Source organism: Babesia bovis, chromosome 2, assembly GCF_000165395.2.
Source record: "Babesia bovis T2Bo chromosome 2, whole genome shotgun sequence".
Taxonomy (NCBI): Eukaryota; Apicomplexa; class Aconoidasida; order Piroplasmida; family Babesiidae; genus Babesia; species Babesia bovis.
In genome coordinates this window covers 489867-507381 of record NC_010574.1, presented here as the reverse complement: position 1 = coordinate 507381, position 17515 = coordinate 489867, and the positions used below count along the sequence as shown (strand labels likewise).

General features: G+C 40.8%; 8 protein-coding genes across 8 annotated transcripts; 4 read left to right on the top strand and 4 right to left on the bottom strand.

The window, feature by feature from the left end:
• Positions 1 to 69: 69 nt before the first annotated feature.
• Positions 70 to 3438, top strand: BBOV_II002090 (Phosphoenolpyruvate carboxylase family protein). The gene is made up of 8 exons (XM_001609683.2): positions 70 to 398; positions 597 to 718; positions 755 to 934; positions 972 to 1055; positions 1091 to 1333; positions 1368 to 1589; positions 1625 to 2386; positions 2420 to 3438. The coding sequence occupies exons 1-8, from the start codon at positions 110 to 112 to the stop codon at positions 3380 to 3382; spliced, it is 2865 nt and encodes a 954-aa protein (XP_001609733.1). The 5' UTR covers positions 70 to 109; the 3' UTR covers positions 3383 to 3438.
• Positions 3426 to 5161, bottom strand: BBOV_II002080 (kelch repeat domain containing protein). The gene has a single exon (XM_001609682.2). The coding sequence runs from the start codon at positions 5064 to 5066 to the stop codon at positions 3471 to 3473; it is 1596 nt and encodes a 531-aa protein (XP_001609732.1). The 5' UTR covers positions 5067 to 5161; the 3' UTR covers positions 3426 to 3470.
• Positions 5162 to 5937: 776 nt separating this feature from the next.
• BBOV_II002070 (vacuolar iron transporter (VIT) family protein) lies at positions 5938 to 7093 on the bottom strand. Its single transcript, XM_001609681.2, has 7 exons — positions 7032 to 7093; positions 6854 to 6957; positions 6636 to 6816; positions 6400 to 6596; positions 6204 to 6364; positions 6063 to 6164; positions 5938 to 6026 (listed from the first exon to the last, which is right to left on the bottom strand). Exons 1-7 carry the CDS (start codon positions 7046 to 7048, stop codon positions 6000 to 6002), a joined length of 789 nt encoding a protein of 262 aa, XP_001609731.2. The 5' UTR covers positions 7049 to 7093; the 3' UTR covers positions 5938 to 5999.
• Positions 7094 to 7292: 199 nt separating this feature from the next.
• Positions 7293 to 8236, bottom strand: BBOV_II002060 (putative integral membrane protein). Its single transcript, XM_001609680.2, has one exon. The coding sequence runs from the start codon at positions 8042 to 8044 to the stop codon at positions 7340 to 7342; it is 705 nt and encodes a 234-aa protein (XP_001609730.1). The 5' UTR covers positions 8045 to 8236; the 3' UTR covers positions 7293 to 7339.
• Positions 8237 to 8351: 115 nt separating this feature from the next.
• Positions 8352 to 12238, top strand: BBOV_II002050 (putative DNA-directed RNA polymerase II subunit RPB2). The gene is made up of 4 exons (XM_001609679.2): positions 8352 to 8421; positions 8459 to 8593; positions 8718 to 8829; positions 8867 to 12238. The coding sequence occupies exons 1-4, from the start codon at positions 8361 to 8363 to the stop codon at positions 12180 to 12182; spliced, it is 3624 nt and encodes a 1207-aa protein (XP_001609729.1). The 5' UTR covers positions 8352 to 8360; the 3' UTR covers positions 12183 to 12238.
• A 75-nt stretch (positions 12239 to 12313) lies between these two features.
• Positions 12314 to 13586, top strand: BBOV_II002040 (uncharacterized protein). The gene has a single exon (XM_001609678.2). It carries the CDS (start codon positions 12379 to 12381, stop codon positions 13519 to 13521), a length of 1143 nt encoding a protein of 380 aa, XP_001609728.1. The 5' UTR covers positions 12314 to 12378; the 3' UTR covers positions 13522 to 13586.
• Positions 13538 to 14490, bottom strand: BBOV_II002030 (Mitochondrial 39-S ribosomal protein L47 (MRP-L47) family protein). The gene is made up of 6 exons (XM_001609677.2): positions 14399 to 14490; positions 14149 to 14363; positions 14022 to 14114; positions 13906 to 13982; positions 13719 to 13825; positions 13538 to 13684 (listed from the first exon to the last, which is right to left on the bottom strand). Exons 1-6 carry the CDS (start codon positions 14475 to 14477, stop codon positions 13551 to 13553), a joined length of 705 nt encoding a protein of 234 aa, XP_001609727.1. The 5' UTR covers positions 14478 to 14490; the 3' UTR covers positions 13538 to 13550.
• Positions 14491 to 14765: 275 nt separating this feature from the next.
• BBOV_II002020 (MAC/Perforin domain family protein) lies at positions 14766 to 17283 on the top strand. Its single transcript, XM_051767923.1, has 12 exons — positions 14766 to 14995; positions 15033 to 15125; positions 15186 to 15385; positions 15423 to 15628; positions 15665 to 15849; positions 15888 to 16309; positions 16372 to 16517; positions 16556 to 16673; positions 16743 to 16845; positions 16886 to 16974; positions 17013 to 17085; positions 17119 to 17283. Exons 1-12 carry the CDS (start codon positions 14854 to 14856, stop codon positions 17271 to 17273), a joined length of 1932 nt encoding a protein of 643 aa, XP_051623132.1. The 5' UTR covers positions 14766 to 14853; the 3' UTR covers positions 17274 to 17283.
• The last annotated feature ends 232 nt before the right edge of the window (positions 17284 to 17515 follow it).

Genomic DNA, 17515 nt, shown 5'->3' with positions numbered 1-17515 from the left:
TAAAGCTGATAGTATGGGTACAAGGCTCGATATAACACACCATCCTCATAACGTCACCAATGTAACACATGATCTAGACGTTGACACATATACCACCTCATCTATTAAAATGGAGGAAGGTGATGTATTGGCAGCTCTACAAGAGCGGAGGAAAAATAGGCAAGAAGGAGATCATGTTGATTTCCAACAGCCACTAGTCCTAGACATGACTTTACTGGAAGCTATACTCTTCCAAGTTGTACGCAAGTGTGTACCGGAAGATGTGTACGAAAAAATCAGCGAAATAGTGCAACATGAAGATTCGGGAGATATCAAATGGGCTAGGAAGAAGCTACACGAATTGGATGTGTCATATTGGCCACATTTGGCACGAACTTTACGCATAATATGCGCCATAGGTAAGTGAATGTAATGGATAGATACACAAAGGATGTGCCAGTAGATGTATTTGTGCGTAGATTATGGCGCAGCATCAAGAGCGATCTCGTCCTTGATTCTGATGCCAGGATTTGACGTGTTCAATATTGCTTATATTAACAGTGTACTTCCATAAAGTGCTTGCACCCCTGGGATGCGTTGGTATAACATGTTCATAGGCAATACTGCCGACAAGGCACAAAAAAAGAGAAGAAGAGATGCATATGAGAGGACCAATGCGGAAGATAGTGACTTCCAGGGTACAACGTACACGCTCCGTGGCTCAATGGAGATGTTTAAGGTATGTTGTCTAGGCAGAATTTCATGGGAGCATTAGCAAAAGGGCATGAAACCAGAAGATATCTACCAGCACATCGCAAATATGCATATTGATTTCGTATTGACTGCGCATCCAACGGAAACACATAGACTCACTAGCCTGATGAACCACAAAAGACTCTGCGAGTTGCTATTGCAATTTGACGGGCAAAAGTGTACACCATTCGAGGAAGCTTCCGTAAGTTTCAAGTTGTCCCTGATGTACACCCACCTAGCTTATCAAGGACCTTGAGATGCATATCGCCACCATGTGGCATACGGACCAGATTAGAAGACAGAAGCCTACACTATTCGATGAGGTAACACTTACGACATGGGTATCAATACATTCCAGATCGTTGCCGTAGCACACCGCATTAAAAGTACAATTTTCGACAGCGTGCCTAATTTGTATGAATACCTCGATGCATTCCTTGAGGAGCAGAATCTACCACCGTTGCCTTTAGACACCAAACTGTTTACCTTTTCATCATGGGCAGGAGGTGACCGCGATGGCAACCCGTTTGTAACACCAGATATAACAAGGCAAACTGTATGCTTCAATAAGATACACGCCTGTGATTTATATTTGCATATGGTAGGTATAAAACATGATTATACATTAGTGCCAGATGGAGCGGTTGGCAGAAGAATTACCTCTGAAGGATGCCACTGATGAATTCAAGTTATATACGAGCACTTTAGATAAGGAGCTGGGCGCCATACTCGGAAATATGGGTGCCATGGATGGCATTGGGGCATATTTCTCCGATGAGTTCACCTGCATGATGCCAGATGCACAACCAGATGAAGTGTACCGGACACTGTTTAGGTACATTGGAACCCGGTTAACGGTAGGTAAATAATGTGGAAACTAAGTTAATTCCAGATTACAAGGTACATAGCCAGGAAGGACCTGGCTAATGAACGGAGCAATGTTGCCGAGGGAATACGTAAATGCGTTTACAACTCAGTGGCAGAGATCATGGAACCCTTGAAGAGGTGCTACGCATCGCTTTGTGAAGTAGGATGCAGCATGTTTGCAAATTCTAGGCTCAAAGGGGTAATTAGGTGTTTGGAAACATTTGGATTGTACCTGCTCAGGCTAGATATACGCCAAGATAGCTCTAAACACACATTAGCAGCCGATTACCTTTTCAAAAAGCTGGGTTTATCCAACAAACGCTATTCGGAAATGCTTGAATGCGATAAGGTGGCACTGCTTTCAGATATAATATCCCAAAAAGGTCAATTTGGAATAACTGAAGATATGTTAAAAGAAGCGCCGGATGGAGTTGATGACGTTGTAGGCACCTTTAAGGTGGTTGGAGAGCTAGGCACTGAAGTAATAAATGCATACGTAATTTCCATGTGTCAAGAAGCTTCGGACGTGCTACTGGTTGCAACCTTTTTAGAAAAAATAGCAGGGAGCCAACGTGATGGCGTATCACACCGAGTTAAAATAGTGCCGTTACTGGAGACTATAGGGTCACTCCGGTCATCAAGCGACACTATGAAGTGCCTCTTCGGCAACCCTTGCTACCGAGATTACCTAATAACTTACCACAACAGCACACAGGAAGTGATGATTGGATACTCAGACTCCGGGAAGGACGGAGGACGTCTGGCGGCATCGTGGGAGCTATACAAGGTAAGAACTATTGAATATATGTAATATACACAGGCACAACAAATGCTGTACCAGGTGGCGGAGCAGAGCGCTGTGAAAATACGTTACTTCCATGGCAGAGGAGGTTCAATTTCACGCGGCGGTGGGCCCCTACACCATGCAATAATGTCACAACCCAGGGGGACACTTAACAATTACCTTAGGCTAACGGTCCAAGGCGAGACCATTGGCTACATGTTTGCACTGCCACATGATTGCTTAAGAACTATGGAGTATTACCTAACGTCATGTATCCAATTTAACGTAAATGCAGATGCAATCGAAGTTAAACCAGAGTGGATAGAGCTTTGGGATGAGATGGCGGAGATCTCGTACAAAGCATATAGGAAAGTAGTTCGCGATATACCAGGCTTTCCTGAGTACTTCACAGCACTTACACCAGTGAAGGAAATGAAATTAATGAATATAGGCTCGAGACCAGCTAAACGTACGAAGGACGGTGGTATAGACACTATACGAGCAATTCCGTGGGTATTCGGTTGGACACAGGTACAGCTAAATATGCCAATATGGCTAGGATTAGCTGATGGACTACAACACGCCATTAGCACGGGACGACTTGAGCTACTTAAGGACATGTACAGAAGTTGGCCGTTCTGTAGCAGTTTCCTGCACCTAGTTAGCATGGTACTACTAAAGACGAACGCCAACATCACCGAGGAGTATGAAAAGGCACTGGTACCACAGGACTATATACACATAGGTGAGATGCTTAGGACAAATTTAATGCGTGCAACTAATCTCATAAAGCAAGTCACATGCGAACGAGAATTCTGTGATCATGACATTGTGGTCAGGAGAGGATTTAGGTGCAATGCGCGCCTGCTAGGACCGTGCGCTGCACTGCAGATAGAGACACTAGTAAGATATCGCAACAACCCAGAGGACAATCGCTACCATGATGCCCTGGTGATTAGCATGAAAGCCATTGCCGCCATAATGCAGCACACAGGCTAAGATATCGCAATAATAACATATAAATCGCTGTACATTAATATATGTTCTAATACATGACACTCCGAAAATACCATGCGATGTGATACCTTCAGCTCTTCACGGAGAGTTTGGCCAACTCCATGACGAGAGAAGGCACAGAAGAAAGCTCCTCAAACGCTGGTGTACGCATGACATCAGCAGCATGCTCAGAAATAAAGTTAAAGCAGTGCTGGCGCATCAAGTCAGCGTTGTACAACTTGGAGTACTTAAGCATGTAACATACATTGTCAACGTCCATCTTACGAATTAAAACATCCTGACACATGTTCTTCAAAGTGTCGAGGGCACAAGCATCTGCAAGTCCCATTATCTCACAAAGCTTAAAGTGAGTGTGACTGTGAAAGTCACGAATTCTAGCAGAATACATAAACTCAACCATCTTCATAACGGCATCCAATGACCAGCCGCATAACTCAATCACCTCAGGAGGGTCCTCTTGACTTAAAATATCGTCAAAATACTTAGAGTTGGCACTCAGAATCACCTTATGTGCGGGAATGTCCTTACCCGAAACCGATATAGAAACGTCGGAATACTTAGGGTTGTCCAAATACTTACTGATGTTCTGCGCCAATGATGATAGCATAGGGTCAAAAGAACGAGTGCACTCAGAACGGTATTCCAACATATGAGTGTCATTCAGCCACTCACGACCATTAAAACCACCAAATATATATACACTGTTCTCCAATGGGACCATGCAACTGCGCTGACGGCGAGATAAAGGAGCTCCCTCGGATACCATGGGCTGACGACGCCATGCACAAGTGCGTGGGTTAAATACATACAATGTGTTAAACACCTGCTCACCATTGAAACCACCAAAGATATATATCTCGTGATTGAAGTAACAAGCAGAATGACCACGAACAGCCAAAGGAGTCACATCACCAGAAAAATCAACACGAGTCCAAGTGTGAGTAGCAATGTTGTAAGTATATATGTCATCATAGTGAGTAGGACCAGAGTGACCACCATTCATGTATAAAAGCTTGCCATCAGTTACCATCACATGAGCATTGCGAGGCTGAGGCTTCTTACCATTGGGCTTGCTCAAACGAGTCCACGTAGCAGTGGCAGGGTCAAAGCAGTCAAGATCGTTAAAACACATAGTACCGTCATAACCACCGAAACTGTAAAACTTATCATCTACACGAGTAAAAGTATGACAAGCACGCTTACTGGGAACCCTGCCGGCACAAGAAACATAACGAACTTGTGCATCAACAGGCACCTCCGGGTTGTAATTGTCAAAAACATCGTTCAATCTAGAAACGTCAATTGCAAACATATCCATTAACCAAGAAGAACCGCTGTGCCCACCGTGGATAAACAATTCACCACCGTATACAGCAGAAGCATGGTTGTTACGAACAAGCGATGACAAATTAAAAGTAGTCTTCTTCTTAGAACCAGGAGCAGTGACAGAAGACTCCTCCACGCACAAGTTCAAACGAATCCAACGACGCTTAAGAGTATGGAATGCATAAGCATCCGATAAAGGATTATTGCCACTCCAACCACCGAATATCACAAGAACACGACCTACAGCGTCACAGCTGTGAGCAGCACGTGGAGCTGGTGCACAAGGAGAGGAACTGATGTCCTGCTGCAACAAAAACATATTTTGACATAATGATTCCATTGTTACAACAGATAGAGATACATAACATATGTTTTATCACCAATTAATAGTAAAACACTCGAAAATATACGCAACCAATGTATATTAATCCGATCTTTGCCAGAATGATTAACACAGTAGTCAATAAAAAAATGAAAATGACAGCTCAGGAAAGAAGACCCACGATAATAAAAAACGCAATACAATGTATTGATATACTAAAAAGATCCAAACCAATAGAACGTTTTATATATAAAAGGGTCAATATGTGCGAAAAACAACCGATGATAGAATATGGCCTTGAAAGCTACAATGCATTGTACCAATCTTCCACATACAAGCAGATAGAATCACATATAACCGTGTAAAGCTGTAGAATTACGTGATAGAGCCTCCTTGCTGGTCACACGAAAAGACATGCTTCATACACAATTGTGGCCAATCGCGAATCTTCCAATCGGTACGCAAAAACCAAAATGTATAATAGAGAAGCACGAAATGTGTAGAAATTTATCTACACAACGCAATAAACGAATTAGATAAGCTAACAGTTCCGTTGCACAACTCCTCCTATACGGCCACAAATGCCGTATAAAGGATTGACACAGTTACTGCACAAATAGATTAAATGAAATACTAATTGAAATGGCCCAATCTAAGCATGAGTAGTTATATAATGCCCGCCATGTCACCGGGTATATTACCACACAGCAGTGGAAGTATTGCAACCTTCACTAAATATACAAATAGTGACAGCCAATAACTGTATTTGTTGGCCAACGAAGGAACGAACTAACAGACAACAGCAGGTTAAAAACGATCAGACAGGAAGATTTAAGCTTCATGCAGAGGTACACACTCTACTACAAATTCAGCAAACAATTACTATATGGCACCTGTTGTAAAGGGTACATTTTGCGATGATAACAGGCAAATAAAACGCAGTAGTTGCTGTTAGACACTTGCATCAGGAAACATAGCCTATGACATGTTAAGGTTTGAGGTATCCGAACCTACCGTCAATGCAAGCCCAGATAAATATGATATCAGGCCAACAACAATACCGTTAAACGCCATAAACATAGCAGATTTTATCCGGCTCTGTTTGGTATAACTACCCTGAAATGATATTAATGTATACAGCATATTTATTCCAACCTTGAAATAACCAAGACACATGGTACCCAAAATTGAAAACAATGCAGTTGTGGTGAATCCTATGATCTGAGACGTAGACTTGGCAACGTTTAAGAAATAACCAAAGAACCCAACCAATGGGAAGGAACCTAATACGCAAAAGCTGCCAAACATAATCACCCCTGTTCTAGTATATAGATACAAATTGAAATCATACCTCGCTTAACAGGCGTCAATTCATCTTTTACCAAAAGTATGCCAAGCTCCTCAACCATCATGTGACGCAGGAAGAATTCTTTGTTACTGAACGTCAAGTCTACCAAACAATTGGCATCCTCCGGTGTAAAGTTGTAGCGCCCAGTGTATATGTCGAACATTTCCTTCTTCTCCATATCTGGCTTTTCAGCCACTTCCCTGATAAAGTGAGCTACGAAATCAAATCAGTGAACCTACTTCTCCTCACGTAGGCGCTCCGCCTCCATGTAATCATGTTCTGCCTTGGAACTGATGAATTCACCGTGACCCATTGAAAATGCAGAAGCTAAAAGAGTACCAATTGTCACACAAATAGTCTGCAAAGGTGATATAGCTGCACCAGCGCAACCCGAAACAACAGCAAACATAGTCAGAATGCCTATAATGAAGATATAATTAAGCCAAGGCACACCCACCATCAATACCACCAAAAACAATCACTTTAATCACAGCACTGCTGCCGTCTAGATGGTCCTCATTGTGGACAGCCTTGCCTTCAGTAACAGAAGGAATACTGACCCTGCAAAAGACATTACAAAAATGCTATTTAAATCCACCAGCCTTACAGAATAGAAGGTATATAGACTAACTTACACTAAATCAGGAGCCATTCTGAGGAAAGAAGAATCATATAACCGACAAACGTTTGAAGAAGTATATTGATGGAATTCAATGACAGTGTTAATCACTGTTACACATACACACGGTAATAAAATCACTAAAGGAATACACATATATAAGTAGACACCCAAAATTTCATTTTTACACGTCAATTAACTTCGCTATAAAGTTACCATGGAACGCTCATGGTACCGAGATGGCGAATACTCAACGATCATAATCTGTATATGCATGATATACATACACATGAACTCTAACTACTAATGTTGAATAGTGTTAATCTATCGGAGAAATGTAATGATGCTCGGCATGTTATATAGACCGTCGTAACCCAAAAGTCCAAATACAAGACACGCAGCAGCCGAACGAGCAACAAATGAACCAAATCGGATCAGCTGTTCCTCGCTTATGTCAACATACTGATCAGCCTTCTCTTCCTCCTCATTTGAATTCTCAGTTTCAGAGGGCTTCTTTTTGCCATTAGTCGTAAAAAACGAAGAAAATAGAGGATACAAACTCATCATCATTGAACCATACGTCAGGGCCATAACAGTTTTCTTATGAACATACAATGGAGCATTTATCCAAAGATCCATTGCATGGTTTATCATACGACCTACGCCGAACTTATCCATCATGAAGAACAAACCACGAAAGAAAAATGGGCAGTACATACTTACACGCTCAGCGTGTAAAGTGTAACAGGCGTAAGTACCAAAAATAAAGCTGACCACGTAGCTCAATATGTTGAAGAATGCAATGCGACGAGTAGATACGTGATTCAACGAATACACATCAGACTTATCCTCCTTCTTTTTGGCAGGCGTCTTTTTACCACTCTGAGTACGAAAAACCTCCTCCACAAAAGATGTGGGAGGCTCAGATTCATCGTCATCGTACTCAGGCTTACTAAGAGAATTGAGCCTCTTAGTAGAGTCTCCTAGAACGCGCTTACGGCGCTGGCGAGCAGCATCTGATTGAGCCATATTGCCAAATTAATAGAAGCAATATCTCAGAGTAAACACAGTGGTATGGCGCAGGATGATACTACACACCTATAGGTGGGCAAAGGGTCGCGATAGATATCTAGAATTAACAGAAATGATAATGATAAAGAATATACAAATTAAACCAGGTGTTTATGAGTATACATTGACCAGCCTATATGCCCACTTGGACAAATAGAATATAATTATTAGTCATAGGATAATTCCCCGTTGGTTGGTTTCAAAGGTGGGGAGAGATCGGCAACAAAACACTCGTTTAGGATTATTATAAAAAATTAACAATTGACAAGGCGACATGGTGGTCGGACATGTCTATGAGCCCACTCAATTCGTGAGGTCTCAGAACTGGGCTGAAGGTAGGCACCAACAATCACAAATGTAAATAATCCATAGATTCCCAAAGGAAAACACAAGATAACTATGCATTTAATAATTGGGATAATGACATCACAAAGCAAACAAATGTAATTAACTACGGCAAGAATGAATTGGACGCTTTTACTGATGAAGACAGCTGGAAGGTCATCGGTATGTCGTGGATATGTCTATTTCATCACTCAATCCTCTGACTTGTACATTCTGTTTTCTGTAGTTTAATACTATAGATGCGTGCTAACGTCTATAATGAATATACTTTACTAAAGTTTTGTAGGATCTTTCTTTAATACCCATGGCCTGGTCCATCAGCAAATCGAAAGCTTCAATGATTTCGTAACATATCGCATGCAAGAAACTATAGATCAGCACCCACCCATCGAAATTACGTGAGTTGTTAACACCTACGTTTTGATATAATAACAGACCACAACCACAGTACCATCCAGAAGATGAACGAGAGAACAACATTGTATACAAGCTAAAATTTGGCCAATTGTCTCTCAATAAACCATGCGTAGAAGAAATGGCCGGTGTGTTGAAACATATTTGGCCACAGGAAGCTAGGCTAAGAAATCTTACATACTCTTCCCAAATTTATGTTGACATCGAGCAAAAAACTTACCTAAGGGACGAGAACACCAACACGGAAACTTTACAGGAGACAATTACATACCCAAGAATAGAACTAGGTAGAATACCTATGATGCTGAAGTCAGCATATTGCTGGACTAAGGATATAAGCGAAGATGATTTGGCTGATGTTGGTGAGTGCCCATTTGACGAAGGAGGATATTTCATAGTTAATGGAGGTGAAAGAGTCTTAATCGGCCAGGAAAGAATGGCCAACAATTACATATATATTTTTAAAAAGAAGCAACCTTCTAAGTACAGCCTAGTGGCAGAGATCAGGTCACAACCAGAATTCTCACAAGGCACCACACCTTTCAGCATAATGATGAAATCAACATCGGGAATCGCAGGAAATAGATTTAAAAGCCATGGACAGCTAGTCGGCTCAATACCATACCTCAAATCTGATATACCAATAGCAATTCTTTTTCGAGCATTAGGTTGTGTAGCTGATAGGGATATACTACAGCGGATAGTTTACGACTTTGAAGACAAACAGATGTTAACTCTCATGAGACCATCTCTCGAGGAGACCGCCGATTATTCGACACAGGAAATGTGTTTAGATTTTATAGGGAAGCGTGGTCCTACAGTCGGTGCACCATTAGAAACAAGAGTTCAATACGCAAAAGATCTCCTTAGACAGCACTTCCTCCCTCATGTAGGAACGGAGCCGGGATGCGAAAGTCGCAAGTGTTACTTTTTAGGATACATGGTTCATCGTTTATTGCTATCAAGATTGGGTCGAATCCCAGAGGATGATAGGGACCACTTCGGTAAGAAAAGACTGGATCTTGCTGGTTCCTTAATGGCATCTAGTTTTGGTACCTTATTCAGGAAAATGGTTAAAGACACAAAGAGGATACTACAACAGCAAATAGATTCAGGTAGGGAGTTTGATGTTGCAGGAGCTGTCAGAAGTGCAACGCAAATTACACATGGACTGCAGTACCAGCTTCTTACCGGAAACTGGGGAAGGGATCGTGATGGCAAGGTTGTCAGAACGGGAGTTAGCCAAGTGCTAAACCGATTAACGTTCGCCTCATATTTGTCACATTTGCGTAGGCTCAATACCCCTCTTGGTAGGGAAGGGAAAATAGCAAAACCGAGACAGCTACATAATACGCATTGGGGTATGATTTGCCCTGCAGAAACTCCAGAAGGCCAGGCTGTTGGACTGGTGAAAAATTTGGCTCTTATGTGTTTCATCAGTGTAGGGACTGCAGCATCTACTATTAATGAATTCCTTTGCGAATGGGGAATGGACTCATTAGATGAAGTTCCACCAGAAGTTATAAAAGATAGGATCAAAATTTTTATTAATGGCACATGGGTAGGATGCTTTGATGAGGCCGAAAGCCTTGTTAAAACACTACTGGAACTTCGTAGGAGGGGGAACATTGCCGCTGAAACTAGCATTGTTTGTGACATCGTCTCCCAGGAAGTAAAAATATTTACAGATGCAGGTAGGGCCATGCGTCCACTGTTAATCGTCGAAAATGGCAATACTCTTGCTATTACTAAGACAGATATCGCAAGATTAGATAACAATGAGTGCAATTGGGATGGTCTTATTGAATCAGGGGTTGTTGAATATGTTGATTGCGAAGAGGAAGAAATGTGCATGATTGCCATGTTTGCAGAAGATTTGAAAAACAATAGCACATATTGCAACACCTACACACATTGTGAAATCCATCCATCTATGATATTAGGTGTATGTGCGTCAATAATTCCGTTTCCTGACCAGAACCAGTCACCCAGGAACACATACCAAAGTGCTATGGGTAAACAGGCTATGGGTGTCTATGCCACAAATTTCAATCTCAGGATGGATCCGCTTAGCCATTTATTATACTACCCTCAGAAACCACTTGTTTGCACTCGTTCCATGGAATTCCTTAGATTCAGGGAACTTCCTGCTGGAATCAATGCCATTGTGGCCATTATGTGTTACACAGGATATAATCAAGAGGATAGTCTTATTATGAACCAGTCGTCGATTGATCGTGGCCTATTTAGGAGTGCTTTCAATCGAACATATGTTAGTGAAGAAAAACATGTTGGGAGCACAGTTGTGGAGCGTTTTGAACGCCCCAATCCGGCAACATGCGTGGGATTGAAAAGAGGAGATTATACAAAACTCGATGCGGACGGTCTGGTACAGCCCGGTAGCCGTGTTCTCGGTGACGATGTCATTATTGGAAGAACTTCAGCGTGTAATGACGAAGAGGATGAAAACCTGAGGCAAGATTGTTCCTGTTGTCTGAGAACAAGTGAAAATGGAGTTGTGGATACTGTTTTGATTTCTTCAAATGCTAAAGGGTCCAGGTTTGCCAAAGTTAAGGTGCGATCCATCAGGGTACCTCAAATAGGAGACAAATTCGCTAGTAGGCACGGGCAGAAAGGCACCATAGGTATGACATATAGAACCGAAGATCTACCATTTACATGTGAAGGAATAGTACCCGATATTATCATGAATCCACATGCCGTTCCCAGCCGTATGACTATAGGTCACTTGGTTGAATGCCTTGTGGGCAAGGTAGGAGCGTGCTGCGGAATGGAAGGAGACGCAACACCATTTTCTAAATTGACTGTGCAACATGTGGCGGAACGCCTGTTTGAGTGTGGATACGGTAAACACGGCAACGAGGCATTGCACTGTGGGTTTACAGGAGAAATGATCGTCAGCAAGATATTTATCGGCCCGACTTATTACCAAAGGCTGAAGCACATGGTGGAAGATAAAATACATGCTAGAGCCAGAGGACCAGTTACTATGCTCACCAGACAACCCACCGAAGGTAGGTCAAGAGATGGAGGTCTTCGTTTTGGTGAAATGGAACGCGACTGTATGATTTCTCACGGGGCGGCTAAAATGCTTAAAGAAAGGCTCTTTGACCAAAGCGATGCCTTCAGGATTCATGTTTGTGACAGATGCGGCCTTTGCTGCGTAGCTGATCTGAATCGGAACAACTTCGAATGCACGGCTTGCGACAATAAGACAAATATATCGCAGGTGACAATTCCATATGCCTGTAAACTTTTAATCCAAGAACTTATGGCAATGGCTATTTATCCAAAACTGCTGCTCACTCCGGCATAAGTGGCGCACACCTAATGCCCTGTCACTCAATATGTGCAAAGACGCGCGAATCAGTGCTAATGTAAATTATGATATATTTTCCCTTTCCCATGTAATTCAATTCTTAAATGAAGACTACTATGATGCAAGTATGAAGTGCACGTAACCCGAAACTGGGATACATCGATAATTATGAATGTAGACAGGGGTGACCACAATGACCCTTAAGGTTCAGAAAGCTACCCATATACCGATTGGAGCAACAATCGCTCGAAATGTATTAAGCAAAAATGAACGTTTGATTAAGGCTTTACACCTGGAAACAAACAATGAGGTGTGTAGGATAGCTCATTGCAATACGATTTCCAATGGTCGAAAAAATGAATGGAAATATATAGGCACTAAATCTTACAATGATTTATTGGCAAAGGCACTCGAAGGTACTTGTCAAAAGAAATGCGTTGGAATAAAGCGTGGTGTATTAGACGACTCAAACACGTCCATAAGATTTAACCAATTTAAATTGCGTTCATCGCCACATCGATTCACAGTGAAGAGTGAACCACATGTTGAAGTAGGCGTTGATGGCAAGCGTGTGGGAGTTATTTCCCTGACAACAGATGATACGGCTACTGTTCCGAAGCGTTCGAAACTGTCCGTACCAGATGCTGGGAAACCTTATACGCCCGAGCCTAATTCTCACGTAGTTCATAACGCTGGAATACTAAAACAATGGGAGGTGGATTTGTTAAGCAACAACAAGAACAGTTTGATTAATATCGATCCGGTTAATGAGATCACTCCCGCGCCCATATATGAATTTAAACAACAAATGCAGAATAATAAAAATGAAGATTTGCAATGCAGTAATCGTTCAAGGATGTCAGCAATGGATACTGGTAATGAGTCATGGGTATGGATAGAACCCATTGAGAAAACCGTAGTGCACAATCCACCGGAAGCGCTGCATCATTCTAAAGGTTCATCTAAGAGGGGGAAGGATATTAGACGCCCACCAACGACCGAAAATCGCTCTTCAGGGCGCGATTTTACTGATATGTCTCGTGCGTATCAACCCACCCCTGCAGATGTCGCTGCCTCCGATACCCTAACTCTTGAACAATCCAATATCACATCAAAAGAAGCTGTCCAAGTTGGAAACCCAGGAGGGGAAATATCCACTATGATGAATCAATCATTATTAACGGTGGACGCGGATGTTCTATCTTTAAGTAATAACCCGGTAAAAAGGAGCATCGATATCAGCAAATACAAATCTAAATCTACACTAAAACCCATAGATTTGAAATCTGTGTCGGGTTTTTATGTTGTGAACGCAAATGCGGACTGGCAATTTTAATATTTTTTGCAACGTATAGTTCGTGTATGCTAATAGAACTTGGATTTACTTCTCATGTTTTTACGTAGTGCTGGAATGTAGTCTTTGTCCCAAGTAATCCGTCCAGGTAAATCTGAGTACTTGCGTTCATAGCGCCAGTTAGGCGTGCGTAGCTGCAATGTCTCTGCATTTTTTGAAATCAAGGAATCACAATATACCTTTTCGCAGAGGTGCAATCTTCAGTTCTAAATCTTCAATTTCAGATGCGATACCACAAAGATCGTTTTGCCAACCGACCTTAGCTAGGGATTCCGTTGCACCCATTCTACATGTTTGATATAAACTAAAGCGATGACCCCCCTTTGCCATTACATACGGGTTACTAGGCATGGGCTATAAACCAACCTCTTTACTTTATGTAACAAATCCTTTTGTAGCTCTTTTAGTTGGAACAAACGAGTTTCATGTTTCTCCTTTTCCTCCTAAATAGTAAATATACAGCATATAATGCCTTAAATTACCTGAGCTGCAAGAATACTTTTAGCCTGAATGCATTGCTGATGAATCTCCCTACGGGTTATGACGCCTAAAATGCGCTTCATTGTCAGACGGACCTAAGGTATAACATGAGATTTAATACAGAAATACCTTCTTCAATCTACCATACTGAGGCACACGTGCCCCCTGTTGGTAAGAAGCCCATCTTTCGCCCAGTAACAAATTTTTTTCCTTCAAGCAAGCAAAGTATAGACTACGGAGATCGTCAAAACTTTTTCGACGTAGCAGAAATGTTGGCCAACTTAGTCCCGATTTAGACAGTCGTTCTTTAGTAGAGAACGGTGTATAAGGATCCAAATAACCGCCTAAAGTATATATGTAAATCCCTAGTTTAACACACCTTTCCAGAGTTGGTCGATGCCATGCCTAGGCGTCGTTGTTATTGACGATCTCGAAAGCAGACAACGCGCAAAGTGCATTTTAATACATTTCTATCCAATGTGTGTGTAAATGAGAGTATCTATTAACCTTATAGTGTGCTTTAGGCATCCATGCTAGGAATCAATATATGGAACGAAGTTAAACGTTGAATTTATGCATATGCTATCTAGATTCTATAAATCATAAACGTTATTAACATCTTAAAGTATCATAAAGGTGGCGTCTAATGAGTAATTTGTCTTTTTGACACCTACCTTGTGATTCACATTACCTAGTTGTATCAAAAGTACACTAATGAACCATACACATGGGAAAGTCACTGAATAGGATATAGGCATATTGATACTTGCATTTCCCTTCAAAAGATTTCTAGTCCTATGATCACGCACAAATGTTACCACCTTGAAAGAAAAAATGTTAACTCATTACGTGAATTTGTGTTACGTTATATTTTTAGTACTATTTAAGGCTAATAGGTGTCTGAATCACGTAGTAGTAGATGCACAAAATACAATAGATGATGTAGAATCACAAACTAACGTCGTAAACAATGGTGGTGAGGTTATAACAATACGTCTTACAATGTTTAAAAGATGCCATACCCGATATTTCTGACATTGATTTTGATGATTTAGTGTCTGTTGAAATTCATGGAGATGAATTCGATAAGGGAACTCCAGGAATGGGTGAGTATACTCATACACGTAAAAATGACAATCATTAAATATTGTTGAACATAATCGCAGATTATCTTGGAATTGGTTACGATGCCATCAAAGGGAACACTATGGGAGGGGAAGAATCTTTGCTAGATCCAGGATATAGGGCTCCCATTATAAATTTCAATTGGAGAAAATCTGCCGAAGGTTATTCTCCTTCTCTAAATGCAGTATACCCATTATATGGGTGGGTCAGGCCCGTATATTCTTGCGGGCGTTCGTCTAAGGTAAGACTGTCTTTCATATATATATATATATATACAGATACAAGAAATTGAAAATCTTGATGAACTTAAAAAAGTCTTTTCTGCTAATGCTTCAATAAAGGGTGACATACCCGCCGTAGCATTTTCGGCGTCTGCCAAGTATAAAAACGCATCTGAAAAATTAGCTCACAAAACAGAACGTATGTATCTTCATACTGATATATGTGTACGTTATCAAGCGGGGATACCTCTGAATATTAACTGGTTTGTTTGTTCTTTTGTTTGCAATCATAATTTCAGGGATACCACGAGCTCATTTATGGAGGCTATGAAATCATTGGAACCTCTTCCAGATACAGTTAAAAAAATGTGTTCGGCACATGATATGATCGATGATATGACAAAGAGCGAATGCATTCCTCTTAAAAAATGGATCAAATTTTTTGAAATGTTCGGCACGCATTATGTTCATCAATTACTGTTAGGTAGGTAGATTAATAGGTTAGGTGAATCTAATATACAGGTGGGAAACTCATACAAACACTCAAAATAAATGCTTCAAAGTTACAGGCGCTTAAAAATGACTCAATTGACGTTGATTTAGTTGTATCTAGTGTATTGGGATCTTCATCAGCAAGTTTACTAGCTGATAAAGTTGTTAACAAGTACAAATTGGATGAATTAGGAGCAAAATCAATTACAGTTATAGGAGGAAATATGCCTAATACACCAATAACAGATGCGGAGTACGCCATTTGGGGGAATTCAGTAGCGGAGAATCCAATGCCTATTGGAATAGTTGGAGACAGTCTAAAAAATTTGATGGATAAAAATTTGCGTGATTCATATTCATTGGCGATTCACAAATATGCGGAATTGAACGGAGCTACATACGAAACGTTAATGAAATTGGAGAACGGTGGTAGGACTGGATTGATGAAGGAAGTGAGTTTTCCCCATGGATTTGTACTCATTTGACTGATTTGCTGATTCTCACATGTCAATAGATTAAACACGGAGAATCTATAGTCACCGTTAATTGGTTTTCAAATGGTTCAGAATGCCCGAAAGGTCAAAAAATTCTTATTGGGTTTTCATTACTCTTCGATCCTCAAGGTAGACTATTGGGAATAATCCCATGTAAAACTGGATCGTGGGTTACTTTTGCCAATAACATCAGCTATCATATAGATACAAATGCACTGTACCACTTGAGAAAGAAAATGTACGATCTATATCATGGGCCATCTGTACTATTGGACTTCAACCAACAATATATCAAGTTTCTTCCATAAACAAAGAGAAAGAAGTATGTCACACATGTAAAATTCCATAGGTAGCTATAAAAACATTCCATTTCGAAATTTATGAAATCCAGGAGAACACTATAGTATCATGTCCATACGGTGGAGTTATACATATGGGAATTAAATTCCATGCAAAGGAGGATCGACTAACAGGTACAAGCACGTGTAAAAATGGTAATGTTTTAATAATATTACGTTAATAAGTCATGAAAAGGTATAAACTCTTGCGAAGCAAGGGTGGAAGAGGGAAATATCATCGGCATATGGGCGGTCTGTTCCGCAGATTCACTTCGAGGAGATTTGGTTAGCTCCCCAAATATTCATATATTAGAATAATGTAGATAACCATAGTTGGTAGCGTTGGTGACAAGACAGTAAATAGTTCTTGCGGCAAGAATGAAACACTTATTGGAGGTTGCTTAATTCGATGCCAAATACAATTTGCAGGTATAAAAGCCTTCTTTAATAACAACAAGCCGGACAACAGGAGAAGCATGAGTATTTTTAACTGCGATAGATTTATCGAAAATTGTGTTGCAGAGTGTAGGGACGACTGTTTGGCAGCTATGGTTTTGGCGTTCTGCAGCATTGCCGAAGTATAAATAACGTTGAATAATATATAATAATATGGCCAAACCATTTTAGTATCCCGTTAACCAAATTTAATACAAAAAATTTTTGTAAATACGTTTCTACAATAGAGTTTGGAAAAACGCCGGTTTAATTTAGTGAACTCTTAATGACACTTTAATGCTACAATGTTAGGATAAAGCACAATAGACTATAATATATGTTCCCATGTTTCAGCAGTTCCATTGATATGACATTTGGGTTCTACCTTCTT

What these genes read in the sequence shown, in the direction of transcription:
- BBOV_II002090 (XM_001609683.2), top strand. Translation starts at nt 110, where the DNA reads ATGGAGGAAGGTGATGTATTGGCAGCTCTACAAGAGCGGAGGAAAAAT. An exon ending in ACGCATAATATGCGCCATAG is followed by an intron (nt 399 to 596) that starts GTAAGTGAATGT and finishes ACATGTTCATAG; the next exon opens with GCAATACTGCCGACAAGGCA. An exon ending in ACATTGGAACCCGGTTAACG is followed by an intron (nt 1,590 to 1,624) that starts GTAGGTAAATAA and finishes AGTTAATTCCAG; the next exon opens with ATTACAAGGTACATAGCCAG.
- BBOV_II002080 (XM_001609682.2), bottom strand. Translation starts at nt 5,066, where the DNA reads ATGGAATCATTATGTCAAAATATGTTTTTGTTGCAGCAGGACATCAGT.
- BBOV_II002070 (XM_001609681.2), bottom strand. An exon ending in GAGCGCCTACGTGAGGAGAA is followed by an intron (nt 6,597 to 6,635) that starts GTAGGTTCACTG and finishes TCACTTTATCAG; the next exon opens with GGAAGTGGCTGAAAAGCCAG. An exon ending in ATTGACGCCTGTTAAGCGAG is followed by an intron (nt 6,365 to 6,399) that starts GTATGATTTCAA and finishes ATACTAGAACAG; the next exon opens with GGGTGATTATGTTTGGCAGC.
- BBOV_II002060 (XM_001609680.2), bottom strand. Translation starts at nt 8,044, where the DNA reads ATGGCTCAATCAGATGCTGCTCGCCAGCGCCGTAAGCGCGTTCTAGGA.
- BBOV_II002050 (XM_001609679.2), top strand. Translation starts at nt 8,361, where the DNA reads ATGGTGGTCGGACATGTCTATGAGCCCACTCAATTCGTGAGGTCTCAG. An exon ending in GTCTCAGAACTGGGCTGAAG is followed by an intron (nt 8,422 to 8,458) that starts GTAGGCACCAAC and finishes AATAATCCATAG; the next exon opens with ATTCCCAAAGGAAAACACAA. An exon ending in CACCCACCCATCGAAATTAC is followed by an intron (nt 8,830 to 8,866) that starts GTGAGTTGTTAA and finishes ATATAATAACAG; the next exon opens with ACCACAACCACAGTACCATC.
- BBOV_II002040 (XM_001609678.2), top strand. Translation starts at nt 12,379, where the DNA reads ATGACCCTTAAGGTTCAGAAAGCTACCCATATACCGATTGGAGCAACA.
- BBOV_II002030 (XM_001609677.2), bottom strand. Translation starts at nt 14,477, where the DNA reads ATGCACTTTGCGCGTTGTCTGCTTTCGAGATCGTCAATAACAACGACG. An exon ending in CATCGACCAACTCTGGAAAG is followed by an intron (nt 14,364 to 14,398) that starts GTGTGTTAAACT and finishes TATATACTTTAG; the next exon opens with GCGGTTATTTGGATCCTTAT. An exon ending in TTGTTACATAAAGTAAAGAG is followed by an intron (nt 13,826 to 13,905) that starts GTTGGTTTATAG and finishes TCAAACATGTAG; the next exon opens with AATGGGTGCAACGGAATCCC.
- BBOV_II002020 (XM_051767923.1), top strand. Translation starts at nt 14,854, where the DNA reads ATGTTAACTCATTACGTGAATTTGTGTTACGTTATATTTTTAGTACTA. An exon ending in ATACCTCTGAATATTAACTG is followed by an intron (nt 15,629 to 15,664) that starts GTTTGTTTGTTC and finishes TCATAATTTCAG; the next exon opens with GGATACCACGAGCTCATTTA. An exon ending in GAATGAAACACTTATTGGAG is followed by an intron (nt 17,086 to 17,118) that starts GTTGCTTAATTC and finishes TACAATTTGCAG; the next exon opens with GTATAAAAGCCTTCTTTAAT.